This window comes from Sodiomyces alcalophilus (genome assembly GCF_042370955.1).
Source record: "Sodiomyces alcalophilus JCM 7366 unplaced genomic scaffold ACRALscaffold_4, whole genome shotgun sequence".
NCBI lineage: Eukaryota > Fungi > Ascomycota > Sordariomycetes > Glomerellales > Plectosphaerellaceae > Sodiomyces > Sodiomyces alcalophilus.
The window spans coordinates 5,330,412-5,349,296 of NW_027263535.1; the positions used below are offsets into that span (position 1 = coordinate 5,330,412).

At 50.3% G+C, this 18,885-nt stretch overlaps 4 protein-coding genes across 4 annotated transcripts; 1 reads left to right on the top strand and 3 right to left on the bottom strand.

Annotated features, from left to right (window-relative positions):
* Nucleotides 1–8,762: 8,762 nt before the first annotated feature.
* ACRALDRAFT_1063611 (uncharacterized protein) lies at nt 8,763–10,498 on the bottom strand. Its single transcript, XM_071016824.1, has one exon. It carries the CDS (start codon nt 10,421–10,423, stop codon nt 8,981–8,983), a length of 1,443 nt encoding a protein of 480 aa, XP_070875478.1. The 5' UTR covers nt 10,424–10,498; the 3' UTR covers nt 8,763–8,980.
* A 708-nt stretch (nt 10,499–11,206) lies between these two features.
* ACRALDRAFT_2020109 (uncharacterized protein) lies at nt 11,207–12,563 on the top strand (the record flags this gene model as incomplete). The annotated part of the gene is made up of 3 exons (XM_071020002.1): nt 11,207–11,242; nt 11,305–11,624; nt 11,684–12,563. The coding sequence occupies 3 exons, from the start codon at nt 11,207–11,209 to the stop codon at nt 12,561–12,563; spliced, it is 1,236 nt and encodes a 411-aa protein (XP_070875479.1).
* An 822-nt stretch (nt 12,564–13,385) lies between these two features.
* On the bottom strand, nt 13,386–15,685 carry ACRALDRAFT_2059562 (uncharacterized protein; the record flags this gene model as incomplete). Its single annotated transcript, XM_071021891.1, has 2 exons — nt 14,927–15,685; nt 13,386–14,730 (listed from the first exon to the last, which is right to left on the bottom strand). Exons 1-2 carry the CDS (start codon nt 15,481–15,483, stop codon nt 13,386–13,388), a joined length of 1,902 nt encoding a protein of 633 aa, XP_070875480.1. The 5' UTR covers nt 15,484–15,685.
* A 389-nt stretch (nt 15,686–16,074) lies between these two features.
* Nucleotides 16,075–18,181, bottom strand: ACRALDRAFT_1063609 (uncharacterized protein). Its single transcript, XM_071016823.1, has one exon. It carries the CDS (start codon nt 17,890–17,892, stop codon nt 16,312–16,314), a length of 1,581 nt encoding a protein of 526 aa, XP_070875481.1. The 5' UTR covers nt 17,893–18,181; the 3' UTR covers nt 16,075–16,311.
* Between the last annotated feature and the right edge of the window lie 704 nt (nt 18,182–18,885).

The window sequence follows — 18,885 nt, forward strand, 5'->3', positions numbered from 1 at the left end:
GGCGCCCCTAACGAGTTAAAAGGCATCGGGCTCGGGCCCAGAGCCTTTATAAGCGTAACCTAGCACGTATACCTTTATAGGCAAGTGCTATAACTACGGTAAAAAGGGTCACCGTTCTAAGGACTACTATAGTAATAAGGAATAATAGATAACTAATAACAGGGCGGCGAAGGCTCGCGCCTGTGTTAGTAACGTGCACGCTATATATAATAACCTCGATAACGATATTCGGGTTAAAGAACTCTATTTATCGGGAAACAAGTCGGCGTAGGTAATAAGGGGGCCGGACCTACGCCTAACGACCGGCCGGGGATTATAGTTAGTAAGGTAATAAGATCTATAGCGATAGTAATCCGTTACGGAAAGGAGATCGAGTTTAGCGTGGATTTAGATACCTATACGCAGGTAAATATTATTAGCCCGGCGTTAGTAGAACGCCTAGGGTTAAAACCGCTCTTAGAGGTTAAGACCCTAGAGATTAAAGGCTTCGATAATAGCCCGGCGAGGGTTCGCGGAGCGTACGGCCTAGCTTTTTATTTACTAGACGCAGAGGGACGGCCACGCCTATTAAAAAGGGTCTTCCTATATACGGATCGACCTAAGGGTACCGGATAATTACTACTTTTAAATAATAGTATAGGTTAGGAAGATATTATAATTAATACGGCTCGCCGAATATTCGTCTACGGGCTAATCTTAATAATAGACCCCGAGCTATAGGCTCGCGAGGTTATCGAAAAGCGAGCGAAGGCGTACGTTATATATATCGCTACCGCTACTACTATTATACCGGGGATACCGGGATATAACTATTCTATCTATAAATAACGATAAGGTAATATACGGACTAGTCGCTAAACTACCGCCGGAAATCGCTAACTATTAGGATATATTTTTAAAGCAGGCTACGAAGGAGCCACCCTTACTAAAGGACGCCGAATAGACGATTAACTTATAAGACAGGAAGGAACCGCTATTCGGGCCGTTATATCCCTTATCTTAAGCCTAGCTAAAGGAGCTAAAAAAGTATATCGCTAAAGGGATAGCGAGCGATCGTATCTAATAGTCAATAAGCCCTATAGGCTTACCGGTGCTATTCGTGCCTAAGAAGGACAGTAGCTTACGACCCTATATCGATTATCGAGGGTTAAACGCTATAATAATTAAGAATAGGTACCCTCCACCCCTAGTCGGCGAGCTATTAAATAGGCTCGCCGGGGCAAAGTACTTTTCTAAGGTAGATATCCGAGATACCTATTATAGGATCCGGATTAAGAAGGAGGACCGCTAAAAGACGGTGTTTAGAACGCGATACGGTTACTACGAGTATACGGTTATACTATTCGGGCTAACAAATACTCCGGCTACTTTCTAGGTATATATTCACTAAGCACTTACCGGTTTACTAGATATATATTATATCGCTTACCTCGACGATATCCTTATATATTCCAAGTTAAGGGAATAGTATATAAAGGACCTAAAGAAGGTTTTGGATCGGCTTTATAGGGCCTAGCTATACGCGAAACTATTAAAGTGCGAATTTTACCGTAACCGAGTAGATTTCTTAGGGTTTATAGTAACCCGCGAGGGTATCACGATAGACCCGGAACGAGTATATACGGTCGCCGAGTAGCCGGCGCCCGAGTTATTCTAGGATATCTAAGTTTTCCTTGGTTTTACTAATTTCTATAGGAGGTTTATCGAAGGGTACTCTAGAGTTATAACGCCGCTAACTATGCTATTAAAAGGCAGTTAGGCGGGTAAAAAGAAAGGACCTTTTGAGTTCCCGGATAACGCTAAGCGGGCGTTTAAACTATTAAAGGTCGCCTTCGGGTTAGCGACTATTTTACGGCACTAGAACCTAATACTAGATATAAGGGTCGAAACGGACGCCTTAAATAAGGCTATTTCCGGGATCCTGAGTAAGAAGTATAAGACTAGATAGCGACCGGTCGCCTACTTCTCGCGGAAGCTTTCCGAAATAGAGTAATAATAGGGTATAGAATAATAGGAGCTATTAGCTATAGTAAAGAGCCTCGAGTATTAGCGCTACTATCTTAAAGGTATAGGATAGGCGTTTATAATACTAACGGACTATTAAGCGCTTAAGGGTATACTAAACGCGCCGGCGCGGGACCTTCGCGGAAAGCTTACTAAATAAGTATACTAATTATCGTTATTCGACTTCGAGGTTTAATACCGCCCGGGTAAAATAAACCCGGTAGATAGCCTATTAAGACGGCCGGATTATATAGTAGATAAGACGCCGTATAATAATATACTTCCTACCCTATTATAAAGATTACGACTAGTTAGCGACCTCCTAATAAGCGTTCGCTAACGGATTATAAGTATCTATCTTACCCTAATAAGTAACGCGGTAAAGATCGTATATATTTAAGCCGCTTAGGTAACGCTACCCGAATATAGGCCTAGTAAATATAAGCGGGTATAGACTCTATAGGAGGGGGCCTTACCTAGCTCGAGAGAAGGCGAGGATAGAAGAGGGCTATAACCCCTGTGTCCTATCGACGGTACCCGGCGTGTTATTATCGCTACTATTACCCGCTCCCGAATATAAGACGTGGGGTATAGGGCGACTACCTAATAAAGGGTCGCCGATAAGATATCGCCGACGCCTAAGGCTAATAAGGCTAGGGTTATTATAATACCGGATTAGTATATCCTATATTCTATAGCTAAAGAGCTAGCTAGGAATAAAATAGCAGGTCGGCGTACTATTAGCAAGGAACTAGAAGATTTAGTTAAAGGGCTATAGACCACTAACCCGGATTATATATCCTTAATTAAGAATATTCGCTAAGGGGCCGGAAAAAGAGCGGGGTACTCTCTTAAAGATAAGGATATACTATTATTTAAGGGATAGTTAGTACTGCCTATATAGGGCGCCCTAAGGGCGGAGGTCCTATAATAGCACTACGATAACCCCCGAGCCAGGTATATAGGGGCGAATAAAACGCTCAAGCTGATTTTAAGAAAGTTCTACTAGGTAGACTTAGCGGCGGATATTCGCGATTACGTCGCCGTATATTCGGTGTGTTAAGGGGTATAAGTACCACGATATAAGCCCTACGGTTAGCTATAGACGCTGCCGTTACCCACGTATCCATTCTAAGAGATTAGTATAGATTTTATCACGGGTCTACCGCCTATAAAAGGGGTAAATAGGTAAACGTATAACGCTATCCTAGTAATTATCGATTAGTATATAAAGTACGCCCTATTTATTCCTACGCGGAAGGATCTAATAGCACCTTAGCTAGCGGCGCTACTATATAAGGAAATTAAGTGCCGATTCGGTAGCCTAAAGGGTATAGTAACGGACCGGGATAAGCTATTTACTAGTTAGTTTTAGATAGAGTTTTACTATAAGCGGGTAAACGCTCGGCGACTATCTACCATATACTACCCGTAGACGGATAGTTAAACGGAATAAACGTATTAGTTTTTAATTAAGTACCTATAAATAATCGCTAGTAATATAATAACGTAGTAGCCTATTTAGTTATTAAAAGCAGGGTTCGCCTATAATAATAGCGAGCACTCCTCGCTTAGTATCTTACCGTATAAAGCGTTATACGGGTACTATCCACGTATAGTAGAATATATTCGACCTAGGGACGATAGCCGGGTATAGGGCGTTCGAGAACGTATTAAGAAACTAGCGGAGGTTCGGCGGAAGGTCCGCGAATACTGGGCGCGTGCCACGGAGCACTAGGCTCGGCACTATAATAAGCGCTACTAACTATAGTAGTATAAGGTAGGCGATATCGTTAGACTATCCACGAAGAACTTCCGATTCCGGTAAGGGTTAAAGCTAGTACCGCGATATATTCGGGTATAGGTGACTAAGAGGATCGGCGAGTAAGCGTATAGGGTTCGCTTTCCGTTATAGTATATAAGAATACACGATATATTCCCGGTATCCTTATTAGAACTATAAAAAGACCGAGTAGCCGTAGAGCTATCGGCGAAGGATCTCCCGCTCCTAGAGGAGGAGTAAGATAAATAGGAGGTAAAAGATATCGTTAGTTATAAAGAAGAATAAAGGAAAACGTTCTATCTTATAAAGTAGGCAGGCTAGCCGGTAGAATATAATACCTAGGAACCAGAGGACCACCTAGAAAACGCTTTAGGGATCCGGAAAAGGTACTAAAAGTATAAAAAACATATATATAAAAAGTAGGACGATTACGAGATAGTATAAGGCGCCGAAGGGTCGTCGGATATAAATAAAAACTTAATTATAGGTTATAATAACCTTTTCCCTTATAGTAACTAAACGAATAGGGTTAAACCCCGCCTAGTCCTAAAATAAAAATCCTAGACTATTAGAATAAAGTTTAACGCTATTTTAGGCGATTATTACTAGTAAACGCTTAGTAAATAAAAATTAATTAGTTACTAAAACCGTAAAAATCGGTTTCCTTATCGATATTAGCGGCGGTATCGTCGTTATTATCGGGGGCCGATAGAGTAGCGGTGGCACGGCGATAAGGCGTGCGGATACGATGACGGGGGATATCCTCCTTATCGGAAAAAGCAAAATTCGGCGGCGTATACTCGGTATCCCTAGCCGGAGCCGGGGGACTAATAGCCGATAGAGCGGCGGGAGCTTAATAATAAGCTAGGCGGCGGGGATAAGCCATGGAGGGATAAGGAGTAGGCTCGATAGCCTTATTAAAGCTATTAGTAAAAGGATTATCGCTATCGGCGGAGGCGTGCCTATAATAAGTGGCCGCTAAGCGGCCGGTAAAGCGATATACTAAAATAAGGCGCCGGGGGTTATTAATAGCCGCTAAAAGGTTAGTAAGACTATTAAGGACCGGGAAGGTGTCTAAGCCCCCTAGGTATCCTTTACGATTAAAAGGGTGGTAACTATTAGCCGCTAGATCCTTAATAAAGGTAATAAACGACTTAACGTCGCGAAGATCGTCCTTACGAGGAGGGCGAGTAAGGTCTAATAACGCCGAAGCCTCGGCGTCGTTAATACGACCTAATCGATGCATAAAGTTAACCGTTATTATCGAATAAAAAGAGGAAATCTTATCTAAAACAAGCGTTTAAATCTACTAACTATTAAAATATAGCCGAAGGGTCGCCGACTAAACGACTTATATTCTTCGCGGAAAGCTTCTTCTCCCCGCGGTCTATAACTATATAAAACCACTTATACGCCTTAGAAATACGTTTATGGCCTCGGCGCCGAGCTATCGGCGTTAGGTTATCGTCTAATATATAGATCTGCTTACTGCTATTCTAGAGTAGCTAAGTAACACCTAGTATAAAGTCGGGAATCTAAAACTAATTAGTATAGGGAATCGCCGAATAATCGGCGAACTTATAGCGATATATTATTAATAGCCGCGGGCGTAAATAACATAGCGACTAGCACCTGTATTATCGCTAGCCTTATTAAAACAGTTAATACCAGCATAAGAGTCTAGCCGCGAGACGTAAAAGAGGCAGGGCGCCTTACGGGGGAGGGCCAACTCCTAGCCTTTATTAGTATTATATTTTAGCTCACGAAGAGTAATAGCGACTTATAGATTAACCGACGATATAATAATAAACGATCGGCGTTATTAATAATAATAATAATAACGATAAAAGACAAGGAAGGCGACGAATAATTAATAAATAATCGGCGATTATAATAAAGGAAGATAGTTATAGGAGGAAGATTAGGAGCTATAAGGAAAATTACGTGACGGAACTATATACTCATCGCCGAGCGGTTACCTAACGCTAGGCATAATATCCGCGAAGGGTTAAATAACTATAAGCAATAATAATAAGTATCGCGGAGTTTCTATAGTAATATTCGGATAAATCATAAGGTATATAGATAAATCATAAGGCATATAGTCGGCGATAGAACGCCGATAAGCAGGTAAATAAAGGAGCGGCCATTCTTTTTTCTCCACGGGTTTTTAATAAGGGCTCGTATAGAACCAGATAAAGATAATTAATCGCGATAAACGCGTAATTAACGGCATTACAATAATATAAGTCTGCGGGACTAGACTTATTAGGGGGGGGGGGCAGTGTAACAAGATAATCGTAGACCTATCGGTATACAGTCGGACCGATAGCCGCGCACGGACCACCGATCCGAACCTATCTCTATATATACGTTAAGGGATCAGTTTAATCCCTTAAGTTAAAGTCTTAGTTTAAAGTCAGCGCTTAGTTAACGAATATACTACGATCACTCTACGATACTAAGCTATCAAGCCCTTTTCTATAATATCTTTTCCTTAACTGAAGTCTACGGACTTTCCTTTCGTTACAGATATTAATAAAACAATAATTCAGCGCTTACCGGGTAATACACGGACTTACTTCTCTACTAATACTATCGAAAATCGACCTAGTAATACCGATAATATAGCTCCCGCTTAGGGTCCTAACTTCCTATTATCTTTAGAGTTCGCTTTAATCCCGCCGGCTAAGCTAAAGCTTAAGATTAGGGCTCCGGTTATTCTTTTACGGAATCTAAGCCTATAAAAGGGCCTTTATAACGGCACGCGTATAGTAATCTTACGTATAGCAATAAACATCTTAAAGGTAAAAATTCTATCGGGGTCGTATATGGGCGAGCGCCACCTTATCCCGCGAGTTATCCTCGACACGGCGGAAACGGATTCTACTTTTATCCTCTACCGGTATTAATTTCCTATACAACTCTGCTTTATAATAACGATTAATAAATCGCAGGGTTAATCGTTTAGGACAATCGGCGTTAATTCAAGCATACCAGTCTTTACTTATAGGCAGTTCTACGTTATAATATCTCGGATTACTAATATATAACGTCTATTTATTCTTTTATTAGGCAAAGATAGGTTACTAATAAAAGATAGGCGCCGTGTAAATAATATTATTTACCCAGAGGTCTTAATAGATTCGTTTATATCCTAATAAATCACCTTAATAGCGGGCGTACAAGTTATAGGATATATATTATAAGGCGGTAAAGAGGTCGCGTTAATTAACTATATCTAAAAAATAGCAAAAAACTAATCTAAGATCCCTTATAAAACGAAAAGAAAAAAAACAAAGATATAGTATAGTATCCCTTATAAAACAAAAAAAAACAAAGAATATAAGACATAGCCGCGCTACGTATTCCCTTATAAACCCATATATCCAGTAGGAAGTCATTTTCCGGCCGCTAATCGCTTACTATTTAGGACCCAGATTATTCTCTAGGGCCTACACGATATTCCGGAGGAACGATATCTATATACGCTTTTAAGCGTTAGTTATACTACCGGCCAGGAGTATTAGCTACTAGTCTAGAGTTCCACCTATCTAATTATAGACGGGGGCGGGGGCGGGGGCTATAGGTATAGTAGGTATACCGGGTATTCCCTATATTCCGAGTATACCGTATATACTACCTATTATACCGGGGATTACGGGCTAGCCGGGTATTCTATATATTCCCGGTATTCTATAATTTCTATATATTACGAGTATAACAGGTATAGCAGGTATAGAGGCGGGGGCGCGGGCTAGGGGCCAGGCGTAGGGGGTATAGGCTAAGCGGGCTAGGCGGGCGGTATAGGCTAGGCGATAGGTTAGCTATATAAAGGGCCGGGAGTCGTATTTCTTTTATTCTTAGCGGTGCTAGCTATAGTCTTTATCTTCTTAGAAGACAGCGTAGGCGTAGCGGGCTTTATAATAAAAGTAAATAGAAGTGGTTAGTAGAATACGGCGTAATTAGCGGGACCTAAGCGATAACTTACCCTTAACCTCCTCGGCTATACGTTTACCTTTATAAGGCGTGGTGGCAGCGGCGCGGTATAAGCACTTTTTCCCCTCGGAGTTATAATAGTAGTTATTATAACTACCGCTAATAATATTAGGTATAGTATAGTAGACCGCGAATAGCCTATCTTTATTACCGCACTACTTATAATCCTTAGTATATATACCTATTAGCGTTATTATTACGGCCTCGCGGTTAGCCGGGCGATTAAGCTTAATTTATTTATCCTCTCTAAGGATAAGGTCCCGCTTTACCTATATATTATTAATATATAGTTACGCGTTAACAAATAGGAGTAAATATATATAAAAGTCACGTATAGTCTATAAAGACTTACTATTTTTATAGCTACTATTATATATCTAGTCGATAACCTCCCTACGCGGGACTATAAATCCTCTATTAGATACTATTATAACCTATACGCGGCTTTTTCTAAAGGAGGAGGAGGGGGCGGGCGGGGGCGGGGGCGGGCTAGGAGTAGGATCGCCGGGGGGACTATCACGACCGACACCTAGGATTAAGGCCTATAGCTTTAATAACATAGGAGAATAGGGGGCGGGCGGCGTTTAGCAGGGCAGGCGGGGGGTGGCGGCGCGGGAGGGCGGGCAGGAGGGTATAGCGGAGTCTTTAATTTAGTCTTTATATAACGCTTAATCGGATATACTAAAGAAGGCGTTAGTAGCTTCTGGGTTATAGGGGTTATTTATACCCGCTTACTTAACGTTAGCGGCTCTTTAATTAATTATAACGAATCGATTACTTATTATATCTTAACGCAGGGATATAGGGTTATTTATTAATTAATTAATTAGTATAAATAAAGCTATTAATAAAGGCGCTATAGTTAAGGGCATAAGCTTAGTTATTTAGATAAAGAAAATAACGGGTAAGCTTCGTTTTACTAAAGTAAAAAATAACTACTAAAGGGATATAGAATAAGCTAATTAGAAATTAGTAAACGACCTACGGGTATTATACGGTCGCTTAATAATCTAACGTATCAGGAGCCCACTTAAAATTATCGTATAGGGAGCCAGCTCAAAATCGCAGCCGCGCCCGAAGGGCGAGATCTTCTCTCCTCCCCCGTAGGGGGAGGGGAGAAATCTCGTACAACATACAACAATATAGTACAAATATCATACAGCGATGTGACTTACATGCTGCGTATTGCACACCCTACGCCTTCACCTTGATTGCCCCCTCGGGCACCGCGTTGGTCGGCTCGTACTTCCTCGGCACCAACGCCTCAGCCATCTCAATGGCCCCCTCCATGTCATTCTTGTTGAACAAAAAGAGTCCCTGTATAGCCGCCGTGCTCGTGTGTCGGTCCCCTGTCCCCTCGTCTCCCGCCCCCTCCTCCCCGCCAAACAGGCCCAGCTCGTCCAGCCGCCGGAGGAACCTCTCCCGCGCCGACCCGTCCTCGTCCATATCCCCGTAGAACCGATCCCACATGGCCCCGGCCTGGTACCGGGTCGCCTCGCCGATGCGCACCATCATGTCGACGCGACCGGGCCGGATCAGCGCCGGGTCGAGCCGATCGACATGGTTCGTCGTCAGGAACGCAATGCGCTCCTCCCCAGCCGCAAGGCCGTCCAGGGCATTCAACAGACCCGAAAAGGTCACCGTGGCGCCGCTGTACCCGTCCGTGTCGCGCTGGCGGCGGTTCACAAAGGCCGCGTCGGCGTCCTCCAGCAGGAGGATGCTGCGCTTTGGTAGTTTTGTCAGCAGGTACGCCAGCTTGTCGTCGGTCATGCCCATCTCGCTCAGGTTGACCATGGCGACGCTAAAGTCGAGGTCGCCCGCCAGCGCCTGGATGAACGAGCTCTTGCCGCTGCCCGGCGGCCCGTACAGGAGGTACCCCCGCCGGTACGGGATGCCGCGGTCCACGTACCACTGCTGGCGGCCCAAGAAGTCCTGAATGTCCGCCACGATGTCCTCCTTGACCCCCTTGTCCAGGACCACCGACGCCAGCGGCCTCTTCTTCCGCGGGTCGCCCAGCGGCGCCCACTCCATCCCCCGCGCCGCGTATACGATGGTCTTGCCCTCGTGCGCCTTGGCCGCCAGCATGTGCGCCTCGGCGAAGAGGTCCTCGAACACGTCCCGGTGCGCCCACAGCGTGGTCAACTGCACCACCTCGTGCGGTTCCCCCGTGTTCATGTTGGCCGTGTTGTGTTTCTCCCGGTTGACCGCGATGTACGCGTGCTTGTGTTTGACGACGTGCCGCCCGTAGCCCGGCTGTAGGAAGAAATGCGTCGGTCCGGGGCTGCTGCCGTGGCGAGCGTTGCTGTTGTTGGACATTGTCGTGGTCGTCGATACGGACAGGTTGTGGATGCGGGTGATGCGGGAGGCGAGGAAGCCGGTCTGGGGCCGCGGCTGGGAAAGCCAGGCGAGGATCCACGGGTAGGCGGGATCTTGTTTGCTAATCTCGACGTTGACCAGGAGTCGACGGCGGGCGGTTCCGGCGGCCATGATCAGGCCCTTGCGGCCGAAGGCGGCCACGGCTCCGATGGAGGCGAGGCCTATGCCGCCGGCGAAGAGGGGGTTGTCGAACAGCGCATTGATGTTGAAGATGGACGCCGACGCCGACGCCGACGCCGACTGCGCCGCGTTTGGTGTCATTATGAATACGGTGGAATGCGCGGCCGCATGCGAGTCGTCATGATGTGGCTGGTTGATACGATAGTTGGAGCGAAGATGAAGAAAAATGTGGGTGCAGGTTGTCCAGCTCCATGCAAGTCGTATTCGTATATCTTATCTAATATCTTATCTAGAGTACATAGGTACCTGACTAATCCAGCTACTACTAATAAAAGTGATCGTGTGCCGAATGACGTCAGTGAGAAGATACCTTCCTCTTGTTTATACAGCCCTTATAACTTGGACTTGCTCCTTTCTTTCTAATAATATAGAATTATTTACTACTAAGGAAATATTCAAGTTCTACCTCGTATATATAATACACTTCCTATATACTCTTTCCCTAATTTATGGCAAGTCTATTCATTATAGATTTAGTCACTATAGGTACCCATACAAAGTACCAGACAGACCCACTCTGCTAACAGGACGTCCCTGCACCCAGGGCAGGAGCGCGATACCTGCCCCGCGTAAAGCACCACAATTCTCCAGATTCGACCCTGATCCCTCCACTCACGCCTCTTGCCTATTCCAGTCTCCCACTAAAAACTTCTACGACTCTTCCACTTGCCGTCCCCTTTCCCCTCTCCATTATCGCGCCGCACTAGACTCCGATATCGACATCACACGAGGTCTGCATTACGAATACACCCATACATTCCCAGATACACCAACCGTTTACTTCTAGATTCTTTCTTGCGCGCGTGCTTGCCGCTTTGCACAGATCCAACAAGATAACACGACCCGGTAATCACCCAAGCAACAATGGCCTCATCTAGCAGCTGGAGTGCCTTTGTCAAGGTAAGCGACCAAAGGAACAGAGAACAAGGAAAGAAAAGACCCTCGCTAACTCCATACTCCAGTCCATCGCCTCCTTCAATGGCGACCTCTCCTCTCTCACCGCGCCGCCCTTCATCCTCTCAGGCACCTCCCTCACCGAATTCTCCTCGTATTGGTGCCAGCACCCCCCTCTCTTCGTCGCCCCGGCCAGCGAACCTGACCCGGCCGAGCGAGCGCTCCTGGTCCTCAAGTGGTTCATCAGCACTCTGAAGCAGCAGTATGCCAGCCGAAGCGAGGAATATGGCAACGAGAAGAAGCCGCTCAACCCTTTCCTGGGCGAGCTTTTCCTCGGCGAGTGGGAGGATAGCACCGGCGTCACCAAACTCATCAGCGAGCAGGTCAGGTAAGAAGCATCCTTTTTCCTCCTTTTTTTTTTCCCCCCCGGCATGCTAACTCTCCCAGCCATCACCCCCCCGCCACCGCCTACTCGATCCGGAACCTCCGCTCGGGCGTCCATCTAGAGGGCTACAACGCCCAAAAGGCCACCTTCAAGAGTACCATCATCGTCAAGCAGATTGGCCACGCCGTCCTTACCGTCCCCATTCCCAACGCGGACCCTTCCTCCGCCGACAAGACGGAAACCTTCCTCATCACCCTCCCGTCGCTGCACATCGAAGGCCTCCTCTTCGGCTCCCCCTTTGTCGAGCTCGACGGCTCCTCCTACATCACCTCGTCGTCCGGCTTCACCGCCCGCATCGACTACTCGGGCAAGGGCTGGCTCTCGGGCAAGAAAAACTCGGTCAACGCCGTGCTGTACCGCACCGGCGACGAAAAGGACGTCCTCTACAACGTCACCGGCGTGTGGACCAAGAGCATCGACATCTACAGCGGCCCGCCCAAGACCAACTCGTCCAAGACCAAGATGGAGACGTACGACGCCGAAACCGACCCGATCCCCCCCCTGCGCCTCCTCCCCGTCGAGGAGCAGCACCCGCTCGAGTCGCGCCGCGCCTGGGCCAAGGTCGCTGCCGCCATCCTCGAGGGCGACCTGGACACCGTCTCGGTGGAAAAGGGCAAGATCGAGCAGGCCCAGCGCGACCTCCGCGTCAAGGAGCGGGAGGAGGGCAGGGTGTGGGAGAGGCGGTACTTTACTGCGCTCGAGGGTCCGGATCCCGTTCTCGAGGCGCTTGGGCCCCTCATCGATGTCCCCGTTGACGGTGACGCGGACAAGACGGGTGGCCTGTGGAGGCTCGATGCCGAAAAGGAGGAAAAGGTGCGAAACCTGCCTCCTCTGACCGAGGAAGAGGTGCAGGCTATGGAGAAGGAGATTCTGGGGCAGTAGACGGGTTTTCTGGCCCTTTTCTTTTTTTTTTCTTTTTTTTCCTTTTTCATTTCAGCATGGAGCACGTCCTAGAGTATGTGGCTTTGGTAGAGGTTTCGGCTCTCATAACTGGCCCAGAAGATGTGTTTCTTTTATTCTTTTTTTTCTTGGCTTTTTCTTTTTTCGACCTTCTGTGTACAATCTTTAATATTCCGCCAACGGAGATGAAGCAGACGACACAGAACGGCACGAGACACTGGAGCTTGGACAGGGGGAAAGCATTCACGATCATTCTTATGCTCTCACGTGGGAAGGTTGTATTTCGGTCAACACACGGTAAACGGAAGCATATCGGCGCCCAGGAGAATGGCTGTGTAATCGTGAGCGTAGGTAGGATACCTGGTCTCACACATTAGATAGTAATAATCACAATATAAATATGCATCGACTGGCGACGTCGGTCCGGAGTCGGCAGTCAAGAGAAGCGCCCATCTCTCATACCAAGACTGGTCGTGATGGATTCAATGGTGGAATACTTTTCTTTACCCTCCTTCTATCCTGTATTTTCTGGTATTTTCTGAATAATCACTGATCGTAACAACTCGACAGACACATCATCGAGTCCCATCTATCCATTCCTCTCCGTCATTCATCCGGAGGCTTATCCCAGAAACAGATCGCTTTGATGCAGGTTCTTTACCATCATGCGAGGATCACATGCAAAAACGCCAAAAACTCCATTTATGCTATGCCCCTTCTGTCGTGCCCCATGTGCATGCCAAGCGCAACACATTGGTAATACTACACTGGTCGCATCGGTGACACGACATACGACCGCCAGGCCTAATCCTCCCTCTCGTAAAAGAGCAGGTACACCTCGCGCTGCATGCCGAGGACCTCGGACGTCTTCGCCTCGCTGATCGTCTCGTCGCTGATCCGCCACCACCGCTCCGGCGCCTTGCGCTTGCGATGCGGCTTGACGGCGGGCGGGACGGCCATGGGAGTCGTCGACGACGATGACGGTGACGATTTGGCGGGCGCGTCTGTGGTCCCATTTCCAATGGTGGAAGCGTGCCGATCTCGCGAGAGGGAGATGCGCGAGAGGGCGGAGCGGGTGGAGGCGGCGACGGAGCGGATGCTCGAGGCGTCGGGGTCGCGGTCGCGGCCTCGGTCTTCCTTGGGCCCGTCGCGCGGTGCGGAGGTCGGGCTGAAGCGGTGCCGGAGCGAGCGCGAGCGACGCGGCGAGGCGGACGTGTCCGACGGCGTGTGCGAGGCGAGGGACGGCGGGGACGAGTGGGCGGTTGCGTCGAGAGGGAGATGGGGGTTGGGGAGGCGGGGAAGAGACTGGGCCTGGGACTGGGCCAGTAGGTCCGGGGTGGAGGCCATCGGGGTGTCGGCGCGAGAGGTGGCTTGCAGTTGCGGGGTGGAGATGGGGCTGGCGGATTTGCTGTAGATGCCCGAGGCCTGGAAGGTGTTAAAGTTGGCGTAGGGCGCGGGGGCGAGGTTCTGGCGACGGAAGGATTCGTAGTGGCCGCTGTGGTGACTCCCCTTGTGTGTGACGACGGCGAGCAGCCGGTACTTTCGACGGTCAGTTAGGCCGCCCAGTGGGAGGTGTTCCGGGAAGGACACCTTGGCCGAGTTCTTGGTGGAGGCCTGGGTGCTGAAGATGGAGCGGGAGAGGTGGATGGTGAGGATCTTGGGGAAGGAGGTGATGCGGAACGAACGGGCGATGCGGCGCTTCGGGGCATCGTTTGCCTCGGGAAGTGGCACGTCGAGAGGGGGGTTCTCCGGGTCGGTCTCGATGGCGTGGCGCAGCTTCCGGAGGTCCTCGTCGATTTTCGCCGCCCTCGCATGATCCTGCCTGGCCTTGTCCAGCTCGCGGCGCAGCTTCTCCTCGGCGTGGATCAAACGACAGTTTTCGCACTTGAAGTCGTCGATGTACTCGGTCTTGAAGATTTCGTCGAAGCATGCGCTCAACGAGGTGGAGCTCACATGGGGCACGTTGAGGGTGAGGGTGACGAAGGTTTCCGATCTCGGCTTGGACCGGTACCCGCAGGTTTGGCATTGCAGCTGTGACTCGTGCCGGCCTTCCATGGGGAATCCCTCCTCTTCTTCGTCGGCCGGAATCGTCAGCGTTGCGCCGTTGGCGGCGGTTGGCGTGGCGGTCGTGGCGGTCGTGGAGGACAGGCTATTCGAACCGGTCAAGTTTAGGGTCGAGACCGACGTCGACGACACGGACATAGTGGAATCGGCCAAAGAATCTGATCGTGACCGTTCCGAAACGGATAGATGCTCGACGAGCTTCTTCTGGACAGCCGCCCCATCCACTGGCTGCGATTCGCCAGCATCAAGAGGGAGGACGCTCGGATACGCGGCAGCAGCACGCCTGGCATAGGCCCTCGCGCGTCGCCCGGGCGTGGTGTTCGTCCTGAAGCCTCTCGGCGACGATCTGCAAGAACTCCTGGGCGTCCTGCTGCTGACGGCTCACGCGCTGGCGAAAAGCGGTTTCCATGACGCTGATAAAGTCGACGGCCGAGGTGGACTTTTTGTATATCGGGCGCTCATTGAGAGCATCGAGGATATCCTTGAGACCCTGGGTGACGGCGCCCCGCTGCAAGGCCAGGAGCTTCCATTCGGGCAAGGGGCGGCGGTCGGGCGGCTGCACCAGGAGGGCGTAGACGGCCGGGTCTTCGATGTTTCGGCGGTGGGTCTCGCGGATGAGGTAGAGACGCAGGTCGTTCAGGCCGGCCAGGGCCTGGAGGGTGGCGTTTATGAAGCAGTCATTGGCGGCGTTGCGGAGGCCGACGACGCCCTTCTTGCGCGAGGCCGAGGTGCTGGACTCGTCGATGGCGAAGTTGGGGGCGAAGACGTAGACGAGGGCAATGGCGGCGAGAGAGGCACCGGCTGCGTAGGATATGGTGGACAGCTGCTTATCCGGCATGTTTGTGGTCGGTAGAAGGAAGCAGGGCGGGATAATGGGAGCAACGAGAGATTGTCGGGCTTTGTCCTAGGATCGTGGGCTCCCTCCCAACGAAGCAGCAGGGATTTGGGTGGTGGATAGGAATTCGACGAGAAGGCGAATCATGGAATCATGGGACTAGCAAGAGGTGAAGCGTCATGTGTAGCATGATGAACAAACGACGTTGCACTTTAGATCTGGGCGCCGAGTTGGAAGAAGGGAAGAAGGGGAGAAGAAGGTTGTGGAGTCGAGGCGTCTCGGGAGAAGAATCACAAAATCCGTCATTTCCGGTTCGGCAGCGAGTACGGAGTTGGTACAAGTACTTTGTATCTTGGCGGGTAAGACCCGGAATTAGTACCCGTCCGCTTGATGTACTTTGATGTACAACGTACAAGGCGTGGGGGAAGGGCGGGGATGGAGATTTACGCCAAAGAAACGAGGGTCGAAGTACAGTACCTACGAACAGCAACGATTAGCCACCAATTCACCCACCTATAAAGTACCATTACATCACCATGTTGGTCTGACGGAGGACTCGAGATGTGCCGAGGTGGAAGCCGATGCAATGCTGGTATCGTGTACTAAGTACTGTGTAGGACTGTTAGGAAGATACACGGCATCAATTGAGTTGCTTAAAATATAATGAAGAATTTACAATTTATATGCAGTATACTCCCAATGACCGAAGAATCCGTCCTTGGCCATCGCCAGCTCTTCTAAGACGGGGAAATAAAAATAAAAAGAAAAACACTTCGCTTGACTATTAAATATCACACGTTTTATCATGCACCTCCCTCAACTATCATGCCCCTAAAAGCTCTTGACCTTCTGCATGCTGCCCTCCTCAAGCAACGCCTTGTGCATGTCAAACGAGTTGAAAAGCAGGTGCGGCTCGTGGCCCATGCCCTTCTTCAGGCACTCGTGCTCGGCCTTGTCGAGGTACCGCTCCAGGATGGGCTGGTAGACCGGGTGGGCGCAGTTCTTGATGATGACGCGCGCCCTCTCGCGGGGGCTCAGGCCGCGCACGTCGGCCAGCCCCACCTCAGTCACCACCACGTCGAGGTCGTGCTCGGTCTGGTCAATGTGCGTGCACATGGGCACGATGCAGCTGACGCCGTGCGGGTCCGTCTTGGACGGCCGCGTGCTGGGCGTGTGCATGATGCTGTACTTGGAGTTGCGCAGGAAATCGGCGCTGCCGCCCAGCCCGTTGAGCATGCGGCTGCCCATGACGCACGTGCTGTTGGCGTGGGCGTACATGTCCACCTCGACGGGGGTGTTCATGGCGATGACGCCCAGCCGCCGGATAATCTCGGGCGAGTTGCTGATCTGCTGGTTGCGGAGGAGGATGCGGCCGTTGTAGTAGTCGAGCTTGTCGTAGAAGCGCTTGAACCCGTCGGGCGAGAAGCGCACCGACGTGGCGCTGGCCGTGTCGAGCCGGCCCGAGTCGAAGAGGTCGAGGAACGTGTCCTGCACCACCTCGGTCCACACCTTGAGGTTGCGGAAGTTGGCCTCGCCGAGCCCGCCAATGACCGCGTTGGCGATGTTGCCGATGCCCGACTGCAGCGGCAGCAGCGACTTGGGCAGCCGGCCGTGCGCCACCTCGTGCTCGAAAAACTCGATGAGGTGGCCGGCGATGGCCCGGCTGCCGGCGTCGGCGGGGGTGTTGGGCGCCGTCAGGTCCTGGTAGTCCGACTCGACGATGGCGACAATCTTCTCCGGGTCGACGGGCACGGTGGCGCTGCCGATGCGGTCCTCGACGCTCATGACCATCTGCGGCTTGCGGTAGGGGGGCATCTCGGTGGCGGTAATGTCGTGCAGGCCCTCGAAGCTCGGCATGGACGTGTTGAGCTCGATGATGACCTTGTCGGCCAGCTGGATCAGCTCGGGCGTGGTGCCGACCGACGCTCCGAGCACGAGGCTGCCGTCGGCCTTGATCTCGGTGGCCTCGACGACGGCCACGTCAATGTTGTTCCTGGGACGGTCCTTGGTGTAGAAGCCGTAGACGAGGTCCAGGGGGAAAGTGGACAGATGCTTGTCGAAGAAGGAGATGCGGCCCTCGTTGATGCCCTTGGCGATGGCCTTGCCGACCTGATGCGGGCTTCGTCGTTCAATCATGTCGAGCTCGGCCCATCGGTTCTCCGTCTCTGCGCCCGCCGACGCACCCACAAAGAGGCTGTATTTGAGCTTCCCCTGGAGGTTGTTCTGTTCGACGTGGTCGGCGAGGAAAGTGGGGACCTTCTTGGGGTAGCCCACGCCGGTGAAGCCAGACCATCCGATGTATGCGCCATTGGGGAAGTGCTGGAGGAGGTCTTGGGGCCGCGCCAGCTTGTTGAGTAGAGATTTCCGGGCGATTCTCGACTTGAGGGCGGCCGAAGCTACTGGAGACGCCATGGTGGAGGATGAGGCGGCGAGGCGAGGAGAAGAGGCGAGGAGAAGAGAAGAAGAGAGGAGAGGTGTCGCCGACGTGCGTGTGCGTAAAACAGTTCGTGTCCAAAAGTGACGATGCGACAAAGAGAAATCTGAATGGATGAGGGGAAGAATTCGTCCAGGTACGAAGAGGGGGAAAGGGAGTATTAAGAGTGCGGTACAGACGACAAGTACATACGTACCAAGGTAACCTTTACCGAGTGGACGTACTATTTATATGGGAAAAGGGTCACGATGACGCCAATGTGGCGGGATTGGCCAGTCATAGCACGACCCACGTCTTTTGACAGAGTACCTGCAGTGAAGACTCCGAAAACGGTTGGCCACGAAGGAAGGAAAACGAGGGGTCTGAAACTTCCGTAGGTGCGAGCAACTGTCTCGGTTCAGTTCGGCTGAATGGATGGACTGAAGACCCGTGACCTTGAGTCAGTGTGACCCACTTTGTAGCGGATCCGGAGGCCGGAGTCTGGGGACGCGGGGTCCGTACGAAGTACTCAGTACTTCGTAGTGTACTTTTGAAAAGACGACTTTAAAACAGATAACTAATCGCAGAACCAATATCGAGTCGACTATGTTGCTCGCAAAGACTTCATTTCCTGTTCTCCTGACTTTAATTACGTTGTACTCAGCTTCTGGACGGGCAAGTCCAGTCTCGGCCAGGCAATACGTTGTACGTGGAGACGGCCAATCAGCACCCGTATCGCATCGTACGGTCGGGGCTCCATTATCCCCGGACCCCAGATGATAGCCGCCACTTTGTGGGAGGCGCGGAGATATGCCGGGTTTGTTTGCCACTAGTTGGTCGATTAATAATGCCAGCCGGGTCCTTGATTGGACTCATCGGGCATGAAGGTATCGCAGGAGTACGAAGTACGAATAGGCTGGAGACGACAGTCCAACAGTGAGCACCATGGACTTGACTAGGCCTGTCACCAACCTGGATTCATGCCGCGCTCC

Bases quoted from the DNA above. Each gene is read 5' to 3' on its own strand.
- ACRALDRAFT_1063611 (XM_071016824.1), bottom strand. From the start codon at position 10,423: ATGACACCAAACGCGGCGCAGTCGGCGTCGGCGTCGGCGTCGGCGTCC.
- ACRALDRAFT_1063609 (XM_071016823.1), bottom strand. From the start codon at position 17,892: ATGGCGTCTCCAGTAGCTTCGGCCGCCCTCAAGTCGAGAATCGCCCGG.